General features: G+C 36.6%; 1 protein-coding gene across 8 annotated transcripts in view; it reads right to left on the bottom strand.

The window, feature by feature from the left end:
• MYO3A (myosin IIIA) overlaps positions 1-24519 on the bottom strand; it is a 236097-nt gene that overhangs the window by 46393 nt on the left and 165185 nt on the right. For all 8 annotated transcript variants that reach the window (XM_035306980.3, XM_054258524.2, XM_035306978.3 and 5 more), the window contains 7 exons: positions 23157-23310; positions 21239-21327; positions 18707-18836; positions 12677-12756; positions 11839-11916; positions 9188-9393; positions 984-1095 (listed from right to left, as the gene is read on the bottom strand). In XM_035306980.3, the coding sequence (XP_035162871.3) occupies positions 984-1095; positions 9188-9393; positions 11839-11916; positions 12677-12756; positions 18707-18836; positions 21239-21327; positions 23157-23310 (849 nt within the window). The remainder of the gene's footprint in view (positions 1-983; positions 1096-9187; positions 9394-11838; positions 11917-12676; positions 12757-18706; positions 18837-21238; positions 21328-23156; positions 23311-24519) is intronic.

Here is a 24519-nt window from a genome sequence, read left to right as displayed (position 1 = left end):
ATGGTAGGTATTCTTGAACGGTCATTCTATGAGTATCTCTCCACTTTAGCTTGGCTCTTTTACCCATCCTCCCCCAGTGAAACATTTCATACCCCCTTAAGATACATTCAGTGCACAATGGAACCCTGTTTATTTCTTGATCCCTATCCGGTAATGCTATGAGGATACCTGAGAAGACCAATGCATCCTTTCTCCAAACAGTGACCTTTCTTTCTTCCATATTCAAGATGGGTTATATTTTTTACTTTATTCTCTAAGGGATTAAATAAGCTAAGATTTCATAGGTTCTAAAAGCTAATATATTAACACATCATTGTCCAATACATACAGCAAGTCTAGTAATAATGGTGAATATTTTACACCAGATAAGTTTCAAGCTTATGATAGAGGCAGATCTAAGAATTAGGAAAAAAAACCGGAAAACACAAATCTTATTTAGAATCATTATGATTCTCTATTATGATTTTTACCTATGTGTAGTAGTGATAAACTAGAGAATATATATGTCTGTTTTCAATAGCATCTGAAATAAAGTACACTCATGTTTTATCCTTTTTTGATAAATATTCTAGGTAAATTTTTCTTGCATTTCTTTTTTTTTTAATTTAAATGTAAAATTTTCTTTATCATCTGGTCTTAAGTTTCATAGGCTGGAGTGCAGTGGTGTCATCGGAGTTCACTGCAGCCTTGAACTCCTGGGCTCAAGCCATCCTCCCACTTCATCCTTCTAAAGTGTTGGGATTATAGGTATGAGCTACCTTGCCCAGCCTTTTGTATTTTTTAAAAGAAACCTTTATGAAGAGCAAAAGTCTTTAATGTTGATGAAAAAGAAAATCCTTATGAGCTTACAAATTTACTTCACCTATTGTAAGCTACAAATTCTGTAACATAAAAAACCATACTTTCAAACATTGTAAAATGTTATAATTCTCAGTGAATCCAGCATAATTATTATTTTCCTGAAAATAACATGAAAACATTACTTTTGTTTTTCCAAGAGCCCAGTTATCAAGACCAGCTTTTTCCAAAATTGTGGCACAGGTGTCAGGGCTCACGGGGGGCTCCTCACTTGACTTGTAGCAGAGAACATAGTACCTTGGAATGGAAAAAGGGGCTGGTTAGTATTGTATAAAGCTCCAAGGGGCTGGTTAGTATTGTATAAAGCTCCAACATCTCTGTAGCCTGGTGGTTCCCAAACAACTTAGTGCAGGGGTGAGGAAGAGATGCCCAGAGGTGATGCAGAGAGAATCTTCAGGCATCCTCAGAACAACTTTGGAGTAGACCAAATTCCAAACTGATGCAAACCAGCCCAGTCTATATAAATGTGAGCATTGTGTTTTTACTTTTGTTATCACCTTTCAAAACTTAACACTGAAATCCCCCCACAAGAACTCCATCACTCAAAAAATATATAGCAGTTTTGTTTTTGTTTTTTAGCTACAATTATCTGGAAACTAAAAGGTGCAGGACTGCAGTGGCAGGAAGCAGAATAAATTATTTTTCACATTCCAATGTTAACAAAACTGGAAGCTGATCTTCAAACTGGGTGATGGAGCTTAATTCCACTGAAACTTCCCATCATTGTATATATGTCTTCCATCTTTGTTTTTCCTTGAGGGACACTATGTCTCCTGCTACAGTTTTTCTCTGTTGGTTTAATCTATCCATAATTGAGAGAAAGAAAGAGGAAGGGCTAATGTAGGAAAGAACTGAAAGCAGGTCCTCAGGCTAAACCACAAGGCTTATTGGGGAAGGAGATGAATTAAAGAAAGAAAATCCAATTTACACCGATCAGTAATCTTGTGCAAAAAGACAGATTTCTAGAATTTTTAATACTCTCCTATTTTTAATTTATTGGTGCAAGATTAGCCTGAAAGTCCAGCGCAAAGAAAGCAGCAAATTTTGGTAGGTTTTGGATTTCAAAAGATAGACCCTATATGTAGACAGCTGAGGTAGCACAGTGACATGAAGGGCAGAGTTCCACCCTTGACTCATTACCTGTACAAACTTGGACATATTGCAATTAAGTATCACTTTCCTCATTTAAAAATGAGTCCAGAAATAAAACCTCTAAAATGAATGTATTTCAACTTCACTAAGTTTCACTTCATTAAACCTGCAATGAAGTAGCTTCTGTTAGGCTCTTTGGAGAAGAACCTTGGTCTAGAATGGTCTAGAATGAAATAATCATAACTTTTGCTGTTTGTGCAAGTAACCCCAGGGAGTGCCTATTAGCCACTAGGCCCACTCACTAACTCACACATATATGTGTGGTGACCCAGTAGTGACTCCACATTCACAGCCTGTCCATCAACTCCTGTCTTTACTTCCTTCCAGAACCAGCCAGGGTCTCACAGTTCATTGTAGGAGCCACCCTTAGGCAGCCTCGCACCTTTCCCACTCCCATTCCTTTGTTGTGTACTCTCTGCAAACATGCATGCCTGGACCTGCCAATCATCTGCATCTCTGTCCTCCTGCCGGGCTTCAGAGCACAGCCAAAGAAAATCTTCACAGTTGGCTTCCTCTAAATGAGTCCTCTAATGTGTGGACTCAGTCAGGCTCACAAGAAAGCTCTGATCCTGGCCACTTTCCTCTCTTCTTTCTCAAACAGTGACTTAATCTGTTCTGCTTTCTCCAAGTCTCCCAGCTGTGCCTGCCCTGCCTACCTCTCTCTGCAGACAAGCTTCCCTACTATGTCACTAGAAGCCACCAGACTCACAATTCATAGGCTTCATCCCCAAATACAATTTCATTTGTCCATTATCAATTTTCCCTCCTCCCTCAAAGGAGATTTTCATCCTCTGTTTGCCTATGTTTTAGAGGCCATCTCTTCCGCTTCTTTTGTATATTTTCAATCTCATTTCAATCTTCTAGCTTCCTCCATTTACAAAATGAATATATGTTTGTTATTACAAAGCAAACATCTTAAGCCTTGCTCATCTGTAGCGACTCCACATTCACAGCCTGTCCATCAATTCCTGTTTTCACTTCCTTCCAGAACCGGCCAGGATCTCATGATTCTGCTTCTCCCACTAACTTTGCAGATAAGTTGAAAGACTGTTTAAAACAACCATCTCCACTTGCTATCACTCTTCAGCTCCTAGAATCTCATTTAATCACATAGCAACAAGGACTCTATATGCATATAGGATCCAGGAGTGGTGAAATCTAACAGGTCCTTTTCCATCCTAATTGTAAGTGTTCTTTCTGTAGCACCTGTGGCTGTTGGCTGCTTTCTCTGTCTTGCTGTCTCCCAGGCTTCCACTTAATGTCCCATGCCTCTCCCCACTCCCTTTCAGTTTCCCTGTATGCCCCATATTTAATGGTTTAATGACTTGTTGCTAAAATGCTAGTGTTCTACAATGTTCCATTTTTTTCTAAGCTCTGTCCACAGGCACCTCGTCGGCATGCTTGGCTCCAGCTATTCCTGTATGTGGTGATTCCTAAATTTACACCATCAGCCCTAACTGTTGATATCAACCCTAAACACATCAACAGTTAGGGCGATGGTGTAGATTTAGGAATCACCGCATACAGGAATAAATGTACCTACTCTACATTCCCATCTGGTTATTGCACAGACACTTTAAACCCAGTGACATTCATCAGTTTGCCCTTCCCCTGCCATTTCCTGTCTCTATGAATGAAATCACCACTTTTTAACAGGTACTTGAGCTAGAAATCTGTGTGCCAGCCTACTCTTCCCTATTCTTCACTCTATGGATCTAACAAATCTCTCTGAAATCCATTTCGTTCTCAGGATGCCTACTGCCATACCTCAATTAATTACCTCCTCCCTTCTCACCTAGACTTCTGCAATTGCCTCCTAACTAGTTACCTCTACGATCACTCTCCCGCCCTACCCCAGCCATCATCCACAGCTCTGTCTGAATTATTTTTTTTAATGAAAATCTGATCATGTCCTTTCCTGACACAAAAAGTCTCTATGAATGATCCAAGTTCTAAGCTAGAATGGTAAAATCAGCTGCTTTCAAAGTCTAGGCAGATACCGTTAATATGCAAGCCTGGGAGCAGTGGGAATGTAGGAGATAGAAAGGTTACACCTGCCAAAAAGCATTTGTTTTAAATTGTTTGCCACATATGATTACTAGCATGCAAGCTCCCTTCTGCCCTATATCCCTGCCTGCTTTTCTAGCCTCCTCTTTGCTGTTTTCCATGGCACTCCGAGTTCTTGTCATGAAAATTACTTAAAATTGTGCTGGCGGGTCATGCTTGCTCCTGCCTCTATGCTTTCATATGTTATTATGCTTGCACACCCTTTCATCCCACTCCTAGTTTCCTTAAGGAAGACCTACTTTTTCAATATTCTAAAAACTCTCTTCGATGTATCTTCAATGAGCAGACTAACTGGATTAACTGAAATTCTCTTTTCTTGTGTGAAACACACCAACTGAGGTCCGACTGAGGTCGGCTGGCAGTTCTCGCTAGTGTGCGCATGCATGTGTGTGTTCGTTCTCACTGGATGAGCTGTGTTTGCTCCAAACCTGTTTATGCCAGTTGTATTTGGTATGACATAATTCAAATAAGTATCAGGTTGAAATCTAAGTGAGGAAAGCCAGAGGATTGTTTCTACAAAACTGCATCAAATGCTTTGGTAAGACCTTGTAAAAAACAATGAAATTAAACATGGATGAAGCAATTACAAAGCACTGTGGAAAAATCATAAGAATCATGAAATATTCAGCCCTGTGATTGTTTCACAAGTATCTTTAATATCTTGCTTTACTCTAAGAAATGTTAACTGGAAATCATAAATAAGAGATTATACATAGTTTATGCAAAAAAGAGCCAATAAACTATGGTTAATAGATGTGTAATCAAAGAAAAAAATTAAGTCTTTATCAAAAGGCTAAAAAACAAACTTATGTTGATGTTGTAAGTTAAAATATTTATGGTGTGATTTTATGTATTACTTTTATTACTCTATGCTTTATCAGAATTTCTACTACAATGTAAACCATCCTTCCATTATGCTATCAGAGTATCTTGTTCATATTTTCACTAAAATACCTGGTCTTCTTTCATTAATTTGAAAAATATTTGAGCACCTACTATTTATTTGCCAGGCACCCTCCTGGTGCTTCCGACATAGTAGTAAACACAGGATACCCACATTCTTTCTGCCTGCAGCTGACTTTATTACACTGTATGATAATGCGGATTTTTAGAGCCCTGGTCTGTGAGTTTCTTAATGTCAGGGGCTCTTCCAATAATTTGGATCCTTCATCTTTCAATTAAGATTTGAACTTGTCTTTAGTTCAAGGACTGGAACACATTTGGTTTCTCAACGAAATGTTTGCTGAATATATAATGTACTATTGCTGGGACGTGTGGAAATAAACACTTAGGTAAACCAGACATGCTTATGGAGGGCATCCCTGAGGCCACTATAAGTCAGAGGTAATTTTGGGAGCTTGAGACTGAGGCAAAAATAGTAATAAAAATAATTACAGCTAATATGTATTGATGACACCTGGTTCTATCAACGAACTCCATATATATTATTTCACCTAATAGTTATAAACACATATATAAAGTAGATATTGTTATTATCATCCCTATTTGCAGGGACATTGAAGCTTGAAGCTTATAGAACTCAAGTAACTTTGAATAAGGCCACAGATTTACTAAGTGGCAGAGTTGGAATTCAAACCTGGGTTTGCTCACTTCAAAGCATGGTACTTACCTACTCTACCATACTACTGCCTTCAGTAAGTTCTGGTTGTATTAGAGCTCTAGTAGCCAAACCATTCTGTACAGGTGCTGAGCAGGAAAATGGAGCCAAGTTAAGTGGCTGGCTTGTTAGCATAAGGGTTCCTTTGAAACAGCTACAATAAAAAAACCCAGTGTCTTGTGTAAAGGTCACATTATATATCTTTCCTTAAGACTGTTTCTTTGTTATAGAACAGAAGAATTTATCTACAACAGAACAAAGGATCTGGGGAATTTTGCATCCTATGCAGAGGGTTAGCAGTTCTATTTACACGCCACAGGACCTCTGAAAATTGCTCTGCCTTCCTAAGAGTTTAGGTCAATTTGGATGACAACTTTCAAATTAGTGACACAGAAAAGGTTTAGCCTTTTATTTCTGAAACTTCCTGTATTTAGAACAGTTATTCACATGTTCTGTATACACTTAGTTTTATCCCTTTCTCTTTATTTATTGTATAGTAATTTGCTATTCTATAATAGCACAATAATTATAAATATGTTTAAGAATTCATTCTCATTTCTGACATTTGAACTACAATATCATTAAGAAAATAGGTATTTTTTTCTCATTATGGTCTATGTTGTAAAACTATGCCTGCTTTTCTAGCTATATGATTAGGCTGGCATTCAAGGTTTTCTCTTCATAATTTTAACCCCATTGTTTTTTCACATTATCTTCTGTCACTTCACCAATGCAATGCCCACTCTACCAACCCAATCCATTACAAGCCCTGATAGCTTTTGGCACACCAACATGTACACCAAGAAAAATCCTCTGTTTTCTTCACAGCTGCACGCACCATCAGGTCCCAGTTTGAGTCCTTCTTATTTGTTCATTTTTTCAGAGATAGACTCTCGCTCTGTCACCCAGGCTGGAGTTCAGTGGAGTGGTCCGAACAGAGCTCACTGTAACCTTGAACTCTTGGGCTCAAGTGATCCTCCTGCCTCAGACTCCTGAGTAGCTAAGACTACAAGCATGGGCCACCACACTCAACTAATTAAAAAAAATTTTTTTAAGAGATGAGGTTTTGCTACATTTGCTACATTGCCCAGGCTGGTCTCAAACTCCTGGCCTCAAATGATCCTTCTGCTTCACCAGAATGCCTCTTCTTTATATCCTCTCTCATCAGCCTTCCTGGAGATACTCTTCCTTCCCTTGAACTCTCATACTGTGTAAATAATTCTCTCGGACCTTGACATTTATTACCTCGCATTGCTTGTTAACTCTCCATGTCGGTGGCTCTAGTAATTCTAACTGGACTGTCCATTCTTGAAGATCAAGCCTGTTCTAAAATTCAGTGTCTCTCATAGTGTTTAGTATGGTGTCTTAATGCATTTAAAAAATCACTGAAATTTAAGAGAACTTATATTAATATTATACTCATAATATCTATATTGCTATTTAAGCAAGTTAAAGATCTACTTTTTTTCTAAAACATGAAGTGGGAAGGTTGAATTTTAATTTGAAATTTGAAACTCCTTTGTATCTAGTATTTTTGGGTTACCTGGTTTCATGAGCAGAATGGAGAATTTACCTATTATCCAATAATAAATTCCATTATTATTTTTTCTTTTTAAAAAAAATTTTTAAATAATTTTAGTAAAAACAGACGGGGTTTCACCATGTTGGTCAGGCTGGTCTTGAACTCCCGACCTCAGGTGATCTGCCCACCTTGACCTCCAAAGTGCTTGCATTACAGGCGTGAGCTACCACGGCCAGCCTCATTATTTTTTATTTGTTAGTTTTGGATATAAAATTGGGTCTGATCTGTAGGAAGTAAAGTCAATGATGAGCTGCTAATTAGATTTCTGGACTCTAAACTTGAGATTTTACTTTGTCTTAAACTACCATAAGGATTGGCCAATACAAAAGTCACTATATTTAAGTAATTTTGATCTCCATCATGAAAAAGGTAGCAGAGTTTTCTTGATTTCAAGGCATTCCAAATAAATAATCCCAGGTCTCTAAAGAAAAATAAAATAAAAAACTACCACACATTTGCTAAATGTATGAAAATTAGCAGAAATATTCGGAATTCGCATTACATTTAGAAAGATTCTTGGTTCCCCAAGAAAAAGAATGCCTGATAAAATGCATAAAATCTTTTGGAAGAGGACAATTAGAAATCAAATTTGGTGTACAATCACAGAACAAGGCTTTGTTTTGTTCTTAATAGTAATTTATATACTTTGAAAAAGGATGAAAAATGTTATAAATGGGACTTCCTCAAATACTGGATTTCACCTAAAAATTTTAATAGACTTTATCTTTAAAAATGGAAATTTCACTATGTTTAATGACCAAAGGAAATCATAGAATCAAAAAATATAAGAATACAAAATATATGAGATATTAAACCTTTACATTACTACTAATCTATTACACAATAAAATATATTTAATATATATCTCAATTTATTTTATATTAATCTCAAATATTAAAAAGAACTCATTATACTAAATGATTAAAAAAATTATGTTATCTTTTAAAATTGACAAATAAACCTAATTGTTTCATCCTCCAAATCATCATCGTTTAATCATTATAAGGATCCTATCAGGTAGTTAGGCAGATTTAGTAGGTGAGGAAAGTGAGGTTAAGTATAGCCCAGGGTTTCTCAACCTCAGCACTGTTGAGATTTGGAGCTGGATAATTCTTTGTGGTGGGGATGCTGTCCTGTAAATTGTAGAATGGTTGTTTAACAGTATTCCCAGGACTCTACCCATTAGAAGTCAGTAGGATACCCCCACAACCTTCCACCACACAAGTGTGACAGCCAAAAATATCTGCAGACATTGCCAAGTGTCTTTTGAGGGGCAAAATCTCTTCCAGTTGAGAATCAGTGGTATAGACCCACAGTCACATAGCAAGTGGCAGAGCTACAGCAAGAACCCAGATTCTCCAACTCCTCAGTACAGAAGCTCAGTCCTCTGGATCATGCTGCCTGTACCACATTGGACCACATGTATCCTATACCACATAGTACTGCCCAGCTGTCCACAGAGTCTTTCAGCCTCAGATAATAGCTACCTTCTTTTTTCAATACATAATCATTTGCATGAACAAAATGCCTCCCTCTTAGACCTCTAAATATTTTTCATATTTTGTTTCTTATAATTCTTCTGAATAATTTTTTTTAAATTTTTTATTGGATTTTAGGTTTTGGGGTACATGAGCAGAGCATGCAAGACAGTTGCGAAGGTACACACATGGCAGTGTGCTTTGCTTTTCTTCTCCCCTTCACCCCCATTTGGCATTTCTCCCCAGGCTATCCCTCCCCACCTCCCCCTCCCACTGGCCCTCCCCTTTTCCCCCCAATAGACCCCAGTGTTTAGTACTCCCCTTTCTGTGTCCATGTGTTCTCTTTTTTCATCACCCACCTATGAGTGAGAATATTCTGAATAATTTTTATATAAACTGAACAACAGATACTGAAAAAAGAAATCCACATACCGCTTTATAAAGTTAGCAAAAAGTATTCGATGGGAGAATCCTAGCCTTCGAATTCTTGCTGTTTCCAGAATTCCCGTGTACCGAAGCTGTAGTAGAACTTTCTCTTTGTCATATTTTCTTGCCTGACGTTCATTATTTGGCTTGATGCAACGGACAAAATGAGGTTGGCCTACCACCATTTTAGATAACAAATCCATCAGGGAATACTATAATATGCAACAAAAATACATTTCCCAATGTAGCATACAAAAACTTAAGAGCTTGCAGATCTTTCTTTTTACAAAAATATTTGAAAAATGAATGTTATAAATGCTCACATTAGTCATAGTAAATGGAGGGAAATCTGTTTTAATGAACATTTTATTGATGGTATAGTTTAAAAAATACAGATTTACTTACAAAAATTTAGAGGCAATAACTAGAAAATTAGCTATTAAAAGTTTGCTTATAAACCATTAACCATTTAATTAATAGATAAAACTATTTTTGATGTAGTTTGTAAGTAATTATATACTCTCAGGCTAACCAGTCAAATTATAATATTATACACTCTGGTTAATCCTGCTTATATTAATTTCCTTGTTCAACTCTGTCTTTATGGAAGGTAAAAATGGGAATACTTTATAACACACACTGGAGTTTATTGGAGGGTGAAGGGTAGGAGGAGGGAGAGGATCAGGAAAAATAACTAATGGGTACTGGGCTTAATACCTGCAGATGAAATAATGTGTACAACAAACCCTCATGACACAACTTCATCTATGTGACCAAACTGCATGTTTACCCCTGAACTTAAAGTAAATTAAAAAGGCGAACACTTTATTTCCTGTTAGGATCATCTCTTAGTTTAAGTTAATAGAGTTTAATATATAGGACATAGGTATATGCAAAGTCATAGCCAATTAAATATTTTCATCAGTTCTAATTTGATTTTCTTATTTATTTTTAGAGAATTAAAAAAATCACATAAATATGAAGCTGTGTTCTATACCAATATCTTTCTTAAACAGTAGCCAATTACTAGACAAGTAAGTATAACATATTAGGATAATCAACTAAAAATGGAATCCCAGAAAGCTAGTATTTCCAAGACCAGGATCACATTTATTGGCAAGGTAATGTATGGACACAAATAGCCATTGACAGCTGGATCCCCTTTAATGTTGGAAATGTAAAAGCCTGTGGTCACAAAGCCAGTGCAAAACAAATGCTGAAATTAGCAACAAACAAATTGGGCAGTGAGACTCAGATGAGATCTTTTCCAACAGCTGGGCCTGCCACTTTGGAGTCTTTTTCATTACATTTATCTGTAAATCAACATTCCTTTAGTCATGCAAACATCTGCCAGGTACTGGTGGTACAGGGGTGATACTCTGAGCAGGAGCTTCCTGCAATTTAGGCGCTGGTTTTTATGAGGGACTATAGTATAGTGTTACATTGTATTCAGTCTTCTCTGCAGAATGAAAAATAGCATTAAAAACATACTACATGCTGTGTAGAATTATTTTCTATCAATTCTCACTTCAGCCTGAAGATTAAAATGATTCCATGAACTAATCTGGTTTAAACATACATGCAGTGTTTGATGCCAACAACAGTGGTATGATAATGATCTTGGGTGACTCATTTAAGAAAAGGAAACAGTCCGGCTGTAAATATGTTCAGTGATTCACCTGTGGTGTATTTCTGATGTAAAGTGAAATGTTATCAGCAGCAAACGTCAGGTATTAAGCATATGAATGTACTAGGTACTACTCAAAGATGATTAAGTACACATTATCTATCTTCTGTGACCTTAGGACTTAAAAATATTTAGTAAAAGTATTCATGTATTTTTAAAAGAACTTTACGTTTCTGCTAGAGAATTGGATATATTTACTGAACACTTTACAGTAAATTTAATCTAATTTGCTCCACCTCCTTCACATTAAATTACATAAGTAATAACTCTAAGTTTTAGTGGTATTTTCTTCATTTTCATTGGCTGGTTAATAGGATTTTATCAGAATAGATAAACAAGAACTGGAACCAATAATAAGTGAAGGGTTATCTAGAGCACAGAGAAAATTAAAAAAACCTGTTTTTTTTTCCTTTTTTCCCATATTGCCCAAGGAAGGAAGTTTGCCTTGATCCTATGCTAAGCACCCACTGTAGCAAGTTATCGCATCTTCCTGATGACTCTTCTCTTTGCCCCATTCCTACACGGGCTCTATTTTCCTTTTGAGGTTTTTAGCTTAGCTCTGTACATTCAGTGTGATATGAAATGGAGATGGATGCTCAGCCTTGCCCTATCCATCTATTCTAAAATCACTTACAACGGGGAAGGAGAAGTGGTAGTTACCATAGCATAGAATTAAAAATCCTTTTAGGTTTTATTCTAGTGGAAATGCATTCCATTTTATGGACAAATTTTAATCAAGGTATAGACTTTCGTTAAGATTGACCTGGGATACAATAATTTCACAGGTAGAATATAAAAATAAACCAATCCACAGATTTCGAAGGTAGATGCTAATGTATCCTGTATCTAACAAATAGTAAATGGAATAAAATAAACATTTTCTTTTGCTAGTGTTACTGTTTTTTGATCTATAACTCATTAAGAATAAATAGCACCGCTAAGCACAATACATCATAGTTTAATATCTTACTCTAAAATATGATGCAACGGTTTGTGTTTTCATGTTGGTTGTCTCTCTGGCATGACATGTGGCTTCTCCAGTGTCGCCCTAAAAAAGACCAAGGAAGACAGTGATGCTTTGGTATCTATTGTACTTTATGATTTACAGAGAGCATGTGGCATTTTCCTTCTGGCTATCTTAGTTTATGCATTCAAATATGTAAAACAGCAAAATGTTTATATTCTTCCTTCAGGTAATTGTTCGTCAGTCTCATTGGAATTTTAATTGGTCTTATGTAGACTGTGAATTTAAAACTAGCTATGGGGGCTCATGCCTGTAATATCAGCACTTTGTGAAGCCAAGGCAGGCGGATCATTTGAGGTCCAGAGTTTGAGATAGACCTGGCCAATATGGTGAAACCCTGGCTCTACTAAAAATACAAAAATTAGCCAGGCATGGGTGGGTGCCTGTAATCTCAGCTACTCGGGAAGCTGAGGCAGGAGAATCACTTGAGCCTGGGAGGCAGAGGTTGCAGTGAGCTGAGATTGTGCCACTGCACTCCAGCCTGGGTGACACAGTGAGACTCCAGTCTCAAAAACAAACAAACACACAAACAACAAACAAAAACAACAAATCCCCCCAAAAACTAGCTAAAAAAGAAGTTAGAAATATTAATATATCAGAAATGCCTGATTATTTTAGCCCCAGCAGTAACATGAACATAACATAAATATCTGTTCAAACAGGAAAGCAAGATCAAAGGAAGAAAAATTAAATAAAGGTGTTGACTTTGAGAAGCATATAAATATTGCCATTGTACAGGTTAGATTCTTAGACTCACTGTCAAGAAAAAAATGCATCTTCTTACCTTTGCCAGATTGATTAATTTTTCTGAAGTCTTCATTTGATAGTTGATAACATTTTTAGTTTTAGAATGTGGCAGATTACCTATGAGAATGTAGGCAAAAATTAATATATGTTTTAGAATCCTTAATGGCTAGATGATTTTTCCCATTTACTTAAATGTTAAAATAACTATTGTTAATACTACAATAGTCATACTCACATGCTTGGTTAACTATTTATGGAGGAACTTAGGAATAAAAATATTATGTGAAAATTTACCACAAAAATTCAGAAAAAAATCATCTACCTTGGAAAACAGAAAAGGCAGAGGTAAGTGTTGGGTTTCCTTTCAACTGCCAGAAGGCTTGAGATGATTGTGCTGGAGGGAGCAGTTTGCTTCTTATACTTTTGTGTAATAAATGGCATCTGAGATTTTCTTTAATGAAGGCTAAGCTTTACAATGGGCCTGAAGAATCATATGAATCATCAATTTGCACAAGATGGTTATAAGCAAGTCAACTATGGTTGGAGGTAATGACCTTTTTCAATCTAACCTTCAGGAACATGTGCTTCATTATAGGGACTACTCAAATGCACATAATCCAAAGCAGTGAAAAAATTATGGTCTGAGAGGCTAGAAAGACTTGGCTTTGAAGTCCAGGTTTAGTACTTAAATTGTATTGCCTTTGGATCATTTACTTAGTCTCTGATCTTCACCCAGAATCCATAAAATGGGAATGGTGACTACCTCACAGAGTTTTGATAAAATGGGATAATATCTCTGGCACACAACGGACCCTGAAATGCACAAGGAACCAACCAACCCACAGTCCAAGAGTTGATCCTAATAGTTTGCAAAATATTTCCAAAATGCAGTAGCACTTCAGAAAGATTATTTCTTGTCTCTCTCCTTCTTTTAGGTGATAAGTAGAGGCTACATGTTTTTGGCAAATCTTTCCCATTCTTTATGGTTGCAAAAGACTGTCCTGAGATGGTGCAGGAAGAAATCGTGCTGGGGGCGTGCCTGGCAGTGCCTCTATTCTGTTTTCTCCCTTCCCTCCAAACTCCAGGGGAAGGGTTGAGACAGGTGTGTGCAATAGCTTCCATGCTGGGCTTGCCCTGCACACTGCCCTGTTCACTTTTCAAATGTGAAACTTACTGACTAAAGTGGACAGACAGAAACAGATGATCTTTAGAGTAGCAGTTCAAGAATTTTGCTTAAATCCATTTATGTAGATCAACAGGAACTAAAATTAGCATAGACCTTAATTTCAGAAATATATCCATTTTGGTTTTTATAGTTCACCAAATGAACAAACTTGTGATAAACCCAACTAAAGATGTGAGCTGCAAGGAACTGTGGTGAACTTTCCCCTAAAAATGGCTGAACTAGATGTCATATGTGAAGTCATAGATGCAAAGGGCCATGGTTATTTTAGAATCTTGAAGACAGCATAATATAGAACTGAAAAACTCGAATTCTAACACTTTCCACTTGGAAACCTTGGGAAAGCTGCTCAACACTTCTAAGCCTTAATGTCTTATTTGTAAAAAAAAAAGTAGTGCCTCCTTATTATGTTGTTGTTAGGAGCAATTGAAGGTGCTTAGAATGGTGCCTGGCACATAATAGATAACACAGTTGTCTATGATTATTATTACGTGTTTGCACATTTGGGTGAATATAAAATCTATATGTCTTTGCATCTCTGAGATTCTGAGTTTATTGAAACACATTCAACTATCAAGTTCTTCTCTTCTCACCAGCCAACCAGACACTGGTCTACTGATAGTCAAGCAACACAACATAGTATCTAGAACCTGCCTGCATATTTTATAAGGGGGAAAAACAGAGAGTTAGATGCATAGATGCTGTTGGTGCATATGGAAAGAGAGAGCAATTATCAAAGTCAAAAGTAATGACTTTTGCTTGTGGACCAGATAAAGTAACACAGACTAGATTAACCTTCCCACCCCAAACAACTAAAAAGACATACAAAATGGAAAACAGGTTTTACACATTGTGCATCAAGCATTGTAAGGACATTGATCCCTAAGAGAAGGAATACCAATGGGGTGAGCCCTCTGATTGTGCCAGCTTTCTTCTTGGAGAGGTGTCAGCCTGAAATGCAGGGGATGAGGGAACTCAAGTAAAGCCTGGGAAAATAAGCAGATATAACCAATAGAAAACAAATGGCAAGATCATAAGAGTCAAATCCAACCATATTACTATTCACATTAAATGTAAATAGTCTCATCATCACAATTGAAAGGCAGAGATTGTCAGACTGGATTAAAAAAAAAGAAAACAAGACCCAACTGTGTGATGTTTAGAAAAACCCTACTTTGAATATAAAGAACAAAAATAAGTTGAAATTAAGAGTATGAAAAAACATACTCCATTCAGCCACTAATCATAAGAAAGCTGGAGTCTCTATATTAGTGTCAGGCAAAGTAGATTTCAGAACAAATAATACTGTCAAGGATGAAAAGGGTCATTACATAATAACAAAGGAATCAATCTGTCAAGAAGACATAACAATTTAAAATGTTTATGTAACTAATAATAATATAGCTTAAACATACATGAGCAAAAACTGAAAAAATTAAAAAATAGACAAATTGACACTTACAGCCAAATATTTAAAAACCCTTCTCTCAGAAATTGATAGAACCAGGAGAGAGAAAAACAGTAAGAATACAGAAGACATGACCAATACTTTCAAGTGGACCTAATTGACATTTACGGAACACTTCATCCAACAACAAGCAGAATAAACATATTTTCAAGTGCGAACAAAAATAAAATAAGACATTATTATAGGTCTTAAAACATATCTCAATAAAGTTAAATGGATTAAATAATACAAAGTATGCTCTCTGAACACTACAAAGTTAAATTTGAAGTCCATAAATAACATTAGGAAAATCTCACCATATTTGAAAACCTTATAAACTCTTATAAATAACCCATATAAGTGCCAATATTAGAAAAGAAGAAATGTCTTTTTAAATCAGTGATCTAAGTTTTTACCTTAGAAATTAAAAAAGAAAACAAAACAAAACATGAAGTAAGTAGAAAAAGAAAACAATAAAGATAAAAGAGAATGAAATAGAAACAAAACCAAAAGAAAATCAATGAAACCATAAACTGGTTCTTTGAGATGATCAATAAAATTAATATATTTCTAGGAAATCCATCAAGAATAAAATGAGAGAAGACACAAATTACCAATGTCAGTTATGAGAGAGCTGATATAACTTCAGGATCTACGGATATTAAAATGACAGTAAGAAAATATTATAATCAACTTTGTGTCAATAAATTTGACTATGTTGATGAAATAAAGTTCTTAAAAGACACAATCTACTAAAGCTCATTCAAAAATTAGATAACTCAAATAGCTTTATATTTATTAAACAAATTGAATTTGTAGTTGAAAACTTCAGGAAAAATTCTTCAGGTCCAGTTGGCTTCACTGGTGAATTCTACAAGTCAGTTTAGGAAGAAATAATACTCATTCTACTATTCCTGAAAACTGAAGAAAAGGGCAATACTTCTCAATTCATTCGATGAGGCCAGCATTACTTTGATTCCAAAATCACAGACAAAGGGTAATAAAACTACAATGCAATATTCCTCATAAACATGCAAACTGAATTCATCAATATATAAAAAGAATAATGCATCATGACCGTTTCAGGCTTTTTCCAAAAATGATTACAAAATCAGTGACTCACCATTTAACAGATGCAGCATTGTTCATAGCAGGCAAGATATGATCAACCTACGTGTGATCATCCAATCAATGGATGATTGGATAAAGAAAATATGTACACACACACACACACACACACACACACACACTCACACACACACACACATGAGTACTGCTCAACATGGTTGAACCTGAAGGACACTGTAAGTGAAATTAGCCAGTCACAAAAAGATGAATACTGGATGGAATTTGTGGAATCTAAAAAAGCTGATTTCATAGAGCTAGAGAGTGGAATGGTGGTTACTAGGAGTTGGGTTGGTTGCAGTGGGAGGAAATGGGTTGGGGAGATGTTGGTCAAAGCCTAAAAAGTTTCACCTAGACAGGATAAATAAGTTCACGAGATCTATTGTATAACATGGTAACTATAGTTAATAGCAATGTATTATATACTTGAAAATTGCAAAGAGAGTACATTTTAAGTGTTTTCACCACAAATAATTACATACAGTAATGTCCATGTTAATTAGCCAGATTTCATTATTCTACAATGTATATATACTTCAAAACATCACATTGTACACAATAAATACAATTTTAGCTGTCAATTTAAAAAAATAATAAAAAAATTAAAAAATAAGAATAATCTATTCAACAGATGTAGAAAAAGCATTTAACAAATACAACTTGCATGCCTGAAAAAAACTCAGCAAATTAGGGATAAAAAGTAACTTCTCCCCTGATAAAGGGCATCTATGGAAAAATCTACAGTTAATATTATATTCAATGGTGAAAGACTAACTACTTTTACCCCAAGATCAGGAAAAAGTCAAGAATATTCAGTCTTGCAGCCTGTTCTGTATTCAACACAGAGATTGCATTGGTGATTCTAGCCAGTGCAACCAAGGAGAAAGAAGTCAAAAGAAAACATATTGGAAAAGAAAGGGCAAAATCCTTTCTTCACAGACGACATGATCATCTGTGCAGAAAATCCTTTGGAATTAACAAAAAAAGGTACTCTGATAAATGAGTTTAGCAAGGTTGCAGGGGAAAATCAATATACAAAAATTAACTTGACTTTCACATACTGGCAAAAAACAGCATTTCAGTTAAAAATTATCATTTATAATCACATAAGAATGTGATACACTAGCAGATAATTTGACAAAGGATGTGCAAAACTTGTACACTGAAAACTACAAAATACTTCTGAGAGAAATTAAGGAAGACTTAAATAAGTGGACAGTTATACTGTGCTGATTAGAAGATTTAATATTGGAAAGATACCAATTCTCCCATTACTGATCTATTTCAATGCATCCCAATCAAAACCCAACCAAGAGTTTTGGTAGAAATTGACAAGCTCATTCTAAAACTTGTATGGCAAAGCAAACAAATTATAATTACCTAAACAAGCCTGAATAAGAACAAAGTCAGTATAAGTTATACTGCCTGATTTCAGGACTTTATAGAAATCTACAGAAGTCAAGAAGTATGTCATTAGCCTAAAGACAGAGAAATATCAATGACACATAATAAAGGGTCCAGAAATAGACCCATTTATTAGTCAATTGACTTTTAAAGGAGTGTCAAAGGAATTCAGTTGAGGGGGAAATAATCTCTTCAACAAATGGTGCTTGAATAACTGGATGGGACAAGGAGGAGTGGAGGAAAGGATTATAAAGGGTCATGAGGAAACATCACCCTCATGTGGTGTGTGGGTGATGAGTATGTTCACTATTAAGACACGGTGATAGTTTTACAGGTGCTTGCTTATATATGTCAAACACTCATCAAATTTTAATGTTTAAATGTGTGCTGTTTTTTGTATTTCAGTTATACCTCAGTAAAACTATGAAAAAAGAAATGCAGAGAACAATTTAAAACTCCAGTAAGGAAAAACAACCCAAACTATATTTTTTCTACTTACAGCAAATGCAAGGATGTGTTATGGTTGGGTGGAACAAAGACACATCCATTTTTAATCAATAAGAGAGTTCACCAAACTGTTAGCACCTCAAAGAATCATTCCAAAGCTGCCCACTCCTGATTTGCACAGGTAATTATGAACTCTGGAAGTTGGTATGCTCTTGTAGTGAGTAGCTAAGAATACCACCATATTTTCTGAGTGAGTGCTGTAAACACTTACCTTTAATGAAATACTAGCTTGTTTATATTTTCTTCAGATGATTTGGGGCAGAGGATATTAACAAATGAATATGTAGTGAGCCAAAAATAAACTCACATGAAAAACTAAGGATGAAATTCATGAAAATCACAGAGACAGAAACTATTTGATTGGGCTTGAGGAAACTTGTAGGTAAGGAAAATTGCCTTACCTGTTTTTGTCAGAGGGTGGTTGACTAGTTGCCGAATTACACTGTTGTCAGATGACCTCAAAAGTAGCACAATATCAGTTGGAAGAGTGTCTCTGTTTTTAGCTAAGAACCCACTTGCATTATAGAAGACCTGTTGACAAAGTATGCTATCATAATTATCACAATCAGTGTCATTGTTCTCCTCCTCCTCCTCACCATCATCATCAATAGATACTCATTATAAGCTTACTGTATGTAGAGCAACAGAGATACAAGCATTTACAAAGGTAGTCCCTAATCAGCTGTGTCTCACTGATTTTATATGGGTTGAAATGACCAAAAAGTTTGATTCCTATTGTTTATTATGTTGGGAATTTGGTGTGTTTCTTTTCTGTATTTGGAGGGATGGAGCAGCATAAAGGAAGCATACTGAGCCACAAAGTCATTTCTGTTTCTATGATAATTGATTCACCTGTATTGAACTGGCCATGATAGATTTTTTTTTTCTGAGACAGAGTCTGGAGTGCAGTGGCACAATCTCGGCTCACTGCAACCTCTGCCACCTGGGTTCAAGCGATTCTTCTGCCTCAGCTTCCTGAGTAGCTGGGACCACAGGCGTGTGCCACCATGCCCAGCTAATATTTTTGCATTTTTAGTAGAGATGGGGTCTCACTGTGTTGGCAAGTATGGTCTTGATCTCTTGACCTCGTGATCTGCCCGCCTCAGCCTCCCAAAGTTCGGGGATTACAGGCGTGAGCCACTGCACCCGGCTTGAATTGGGCATGATGAATTTTTATCTCAGCAGTAGTGTGATCTAAATACATGGTGGTTTTTTGTGTTTCTGGTACTTCTAAATAATGTTATTACTTAAAAAATATTTTTAGAGATCAGATCTTGCTATGTTATCCAGGCTGGTCTTGAACTCCTAAGGTCCATTGATCCTCTCACCTTGGCCTCCCAAAGTGCTAGGGTTACAGGCCTGAGCCACCATGCTTGGCAAATTTTATGACTTTTTAAAGATCAGTGTAATCCAAAGATTTTTGTGGAACGAGTCAGTATAGTATTCGTTATGGGTCAAAGTGTGTTCTTCCAAATTCAGATGCTGAAGATGTAAACTTTCACTGTGACTATATTTGGAGACAGGGCCTTTATGGAGGTAATTAATGGTAAATAAGGTATCAGAGTAGAACCCTACTCCAATAAGACTTGTGTTCCTATAAGAGTTGGAAGAGGAACTAGGGGTATCTCTCCCCACTCCCTATGCTCACATAGCAAAGGCCATGTGAGGACACCTTGAGAAGGCAGCCATCTTCAAGCCAGGAAAAGAGGCCTCCCATATGCTAACCCTGCTGAGAGCACCTTGAACTGTCAGCCTCCAAAGCTGTAAAAAATAAATTTCTGTTGTTTAAGCCATGCAGCTTGTGATATTTTTGCTATGGCAGCCCGATCACACTAACAGATTGTTAAAATCTAACTGTTAAAAACAACTAGATAAAATGATCATGGGCAATTCTTTTTTTTTTTTTTGAGACAGAGTCTTTCTCTGTTGCCCAGGCTGGAGTGTAGTGGCACGATCTCAGCTCACTGCAACCTCTGCCATCCGGGTTCAAGTAATTCTCCAGTCTCAGTCTCCCAAGTAGCTGGGACTACAGGTGCATGCAATTCTTAATGGATGTTTAAAACAGGCTTGATTTGGAAAATGACATGCTAAGAATCATTAGGCTATAACTGTAATGATTTAAGGTATACTTTTAAAATGATGGAAGTCAGTGGAATGTTGACAGACATATGGAGGTTGCCAAGCACTCTAAAATGCTTAACGTTCTATGTAATCTTATTTTTATATATTTCTCATTTGATACATTCTTTCTTGATTTGAATATCCTTTTTGTCCTCCCATATTTATGACATCATTGTGACTGTCATTCTCTGCAGAAGGAAGGAAAGGAAGCATCCTCTGGGTCTAGGACAACATATCTGAGGTTCACTCTGGTGTGGGAATGTGTTTCTGTCAATGTAGAGACATTTCTTTAACTACATCATAATCCATCCATTTGGCTTAGCTAATTTATCTGACTATACCACCAGCCTGGCACCTTCTCTTCTTGAAAGGGGGGAGGAACAAAGAGTGCAGTAGAGAGAATCATCTAAAGTCTGAAAAAGGCAAAGGTCCTCAGGCATTGTTAAAAGAAGGAAAAAAATAGGTAACCATTGCCAACTAATCTCACCCAAGGATTCTTTTTTTTTAAGTTACTTAAAAATAATTCCTCTAGAAAAACTATAACTTTATGATTGTTAAACTAAGAGAAAGACTTTTCTTTTAGCCTCTTCAGCATGTCCTGGCATGGGTGTGGCCTCCATAGTGAGTGGCTGGCAAAGGACAGGATGGGTTACAGGACACCAGAGGGCAGAATTAGGGCCAGTGGGGGCAGAAATGGACAGTTTTGACATCATCATCGTCTATAAATATTTTGGGCTGTCATTTTGATGTCCATCCTATTATTTATTAAAAGGCTAAGGAGAAATCCAGTCGTAATTCTTAGGAGTTCTTACCTTTCCTGCATAATGGTGAATTCCAAAACTAAGTTCCATTCTTTTGGGTCTCCAGAAGTATTGTGATTTCAGGTTACCTTCAAATTTTTCTGTAGAAAAATACTGAACTCAAATATCAAGCACATATGAGATCCTCAAAAAATATTGTAAGAATCATTTACCATAAAAAGGACAAGGTGCAGTGAACAAAGACAGAAAATTTTACATAGCTAATATATGCAGATTTGGAATAGAACTAAGTGTGGTAAAGTTAAACTCAAGATCATTATTTTCTACCATTACCTTATGATTTAGGGCATCAGTCCTCAAGCCATGGCATGCATCAAAGTCACCTCAAGTGTTTTTTTGTTTCTGTTTTTGTTTGAGATGGAGTTTTACTCTTGTTGCCCAGGCTAGTGCAGTGGCACGATCTTGGCTTACTGCAACCTCTGCCTCCTAGGTTCAAGAAATTCTCCTGCCTTAGCCTCCTGAGTAGCTGGGCACCCGACATCACACCCAGCTAAGTTTTTCTATTTTTTAAGTAGAAACAGTTTTGCCATGTTGGCCAGGCTGATCTCAAACTCCCAACCTCAGGTGATCCACCTGCCTTGGCCTCCCAAAGTGCTGGGATTACAGGTCTGGGCCACTGCACCCAGCTGAAGGTTTGTTACAACATGGGTTGCTGGGCTCCAACACCAGAATTTCTGACTCAGTAGGTTTGGTGTGGGATCCAAGAATTTGCATTTCTAACAAGTTCTCAGGTGATGCTGATGTTCCTGGTGGGGGACCACATTTTGAGAACCACTAGTACAGAGGAAGGGAACTACTTGAGACTGCCCAAAGGGGTTTGTAAAGCACAGTTTGATGCTAAGCCATGAGCCTAAAAATCTGTTGTTTTCGCTCTTTTTTCTACTTGCAGAGCTATAAATTAGTACTGATTACATGAGAATACAACATTATCTTAAAGGCAGCTGAATTTCTAGAACAATTTTACTACCTTCAAAGAACTTGTTCTAGAAGGATCATTTGATAAACTGACTGCTATGAAATGATTTTCCCCACCACTTTGGGGTCAATTTCTTTTCCAGCTAGTGTTGTTCCATTAGAGGAGAGATTAAGCCAATCAGTGGGTCAGAAGGAAGGAACATCACAGGCCTAATGGTAAGAAACAGGCTCTTCATGTCACAAAAGTAAATGACAGAAAGATGTGAATCCACATTTTCTGCAAGTATTTTTTATACAGAAAAAATATCTCCTATCATAAGGGGATATGATGCTCCACATTTAAAAACAGTTTTTTCAGATATCTGAAAAATCTAAAGTTTTTTTCTTTTTTCATTTAAGGACTAAACATTTTCATTTTAATCAGCTTGGATGGTGATTTTAAAAAATGCATTATACGCATCTTTGCCTTCTCAAACACAAAAAATGAAAACACTTACTCTTACTTTGATGACAGGATTATTATCACAAACATTTGTTAATGTGATGTAACGTAGAGGTTATTAAGGTATTTGAAGTGATTTGCCTTTATTAAATAAATGAACAGAACAGGTCATCACAGATTAATTTATTTCCTACCTGTTAACTATCTCTTTTTAATTCCAGAGCTGTCCTTCTGCCTTGTTCACCAAATTCTAATTTTGGGCTGGAAAACTTCTAGGGTCATTTATAACCTGTAATTCTGTAGTTGGGCTTCACCATAAAATAAGGAGAAGTCCAATATTTAAGCTTGCTTAATTTATCACTAAATATTTTGCTCTATCATAAACATGCACTGGTCCAGGTATAAAATCCAAAGGCTCTTCTTTAAAGTCAAATATGCAGGCTTTGTGACAGCAATTTTCTCCCAGATAATTTAAAGCCACTTAAAAAAATCATTCAGAATGACATGACTGTATTCGTAAAACCATGCAGACACACTGGACTGAAAACTCACCTACAAGAGTCTGGTCAGTGGCCTTGGGAAATCTACTTTCTTCATCAAGTAGGGAAAGCAAACCCATTGGCTTTTGCAGAAACATATCTAAAAGGGGCCGGTTATCCTCGTATTCAATAACTCTAGCATCCACATCTTCATTTAGGTATTCATTCTATAACAGGTTATGATACAGACAAAACCACTTAAAACTGTGAATAATATATAGCGTGTTAGTAATTACCTAAAATTTTACTTTACACATATTAAAATAACCTGCTCCCTTTGCCTTTGACCTTATTTTTTTTGTTTTTTTTTTTTTTAGATGGAATCTCACTCTGTTACTCAGGCTAGAGTGCCATGGCACAATCTCAGTTCACTGCAACCTCTGCCTCTCAGGTCCAAGCAATTCTCCTGCCTCAGCTTCCCGAGTAGCTAGGATTACAGGTGCCCACCAACACGCTCAGCTAATTTTTATATTTTTAGTAGAGATGGGGTTTCACCATGTTGGCCAGGCTGGTCTTGAACTCCTGACCTCAAGTGATCTGCCTGCCTCAGCCTCCCAAAGTGCTGGGATTACAGGCATGAACCGCTGCATCTGGCCTGACCTTGTTCTTAAACTGACAGTACCATTTTATTTTTCACTCCACAGAGCTGCTTATTCCTTAAAGTCAGAACTGATTATACTCAGGGTAGTAATAAAAGGACCTCTAGTCTCCATACTAAATTATGGACATCTTAAGTTTTCAAGATGTAGGAAAATATGTTGTTAATGAGAAGTAACAAAATTATGTTCCAGACTTTACAGAATATTTAACTAGATATATCCTAAAGTTATACTTCCCCAGAGGAATCTCTCAAGCACATTTATATAACTTTTCAGTCATAATTCCAGACATTCGCATAGTTACTAGACAGTAGAGGGTTATAGAAACAACCAGTGGATTCAGAACCAAGGACACATAGGTTCGTCTCTGGGCTCTGCCACTTAACTAGCCACATAATCCTTTGGAATTCCCACACTCTATAAAAGTCCATTTCTAATCTATTAAGTGGGGGCAACAAAACCCATTTCACAAAGTAAAAATATATGGTATATTAATAATGATTTACTGTTGAGTATAGTATAATGTAAGATGTGTAAAATAGAAGCAATGAAGTACAGATAATTACTGTAGGGTTGAGGTACGAGCACAGCATAGGTACCTATGATCTACTTAACAAAAGGGGCATGAAGGCTTGTGCCCAGTTTGCTTCTATGATTCTGCCTTCACACTGTCCCAAGCCCAGTGCTGAAGTCTGTCAAAGAGAATACACACGTGGCCTCTGAACTATGACATGCAGCCACGCTTGCATGTGGGGGAGTCACTGCTTCTCAGGTGAT

The sequence above is a fragment of the Callithrix jacchus genome, chromosome 7, assembly GCF_049354715.1.
Source record: "Callithrix jacchus isolate 240 chromosome 7, calJac240_pri, whole genome shotgun sequence".
NCBI classification, from domain to species: domain Eukaryota; kingdom Metazoa; phylum Chordata; class Mammalia; order Primates; family Cebidae; genus Callithrix; species Callithrix jacchus.
The sequence above is the reverse complement of the archived record's forward strand: the minus strand, read 5'-3'. Positions and strand labels throughout refer to the sequence as shown.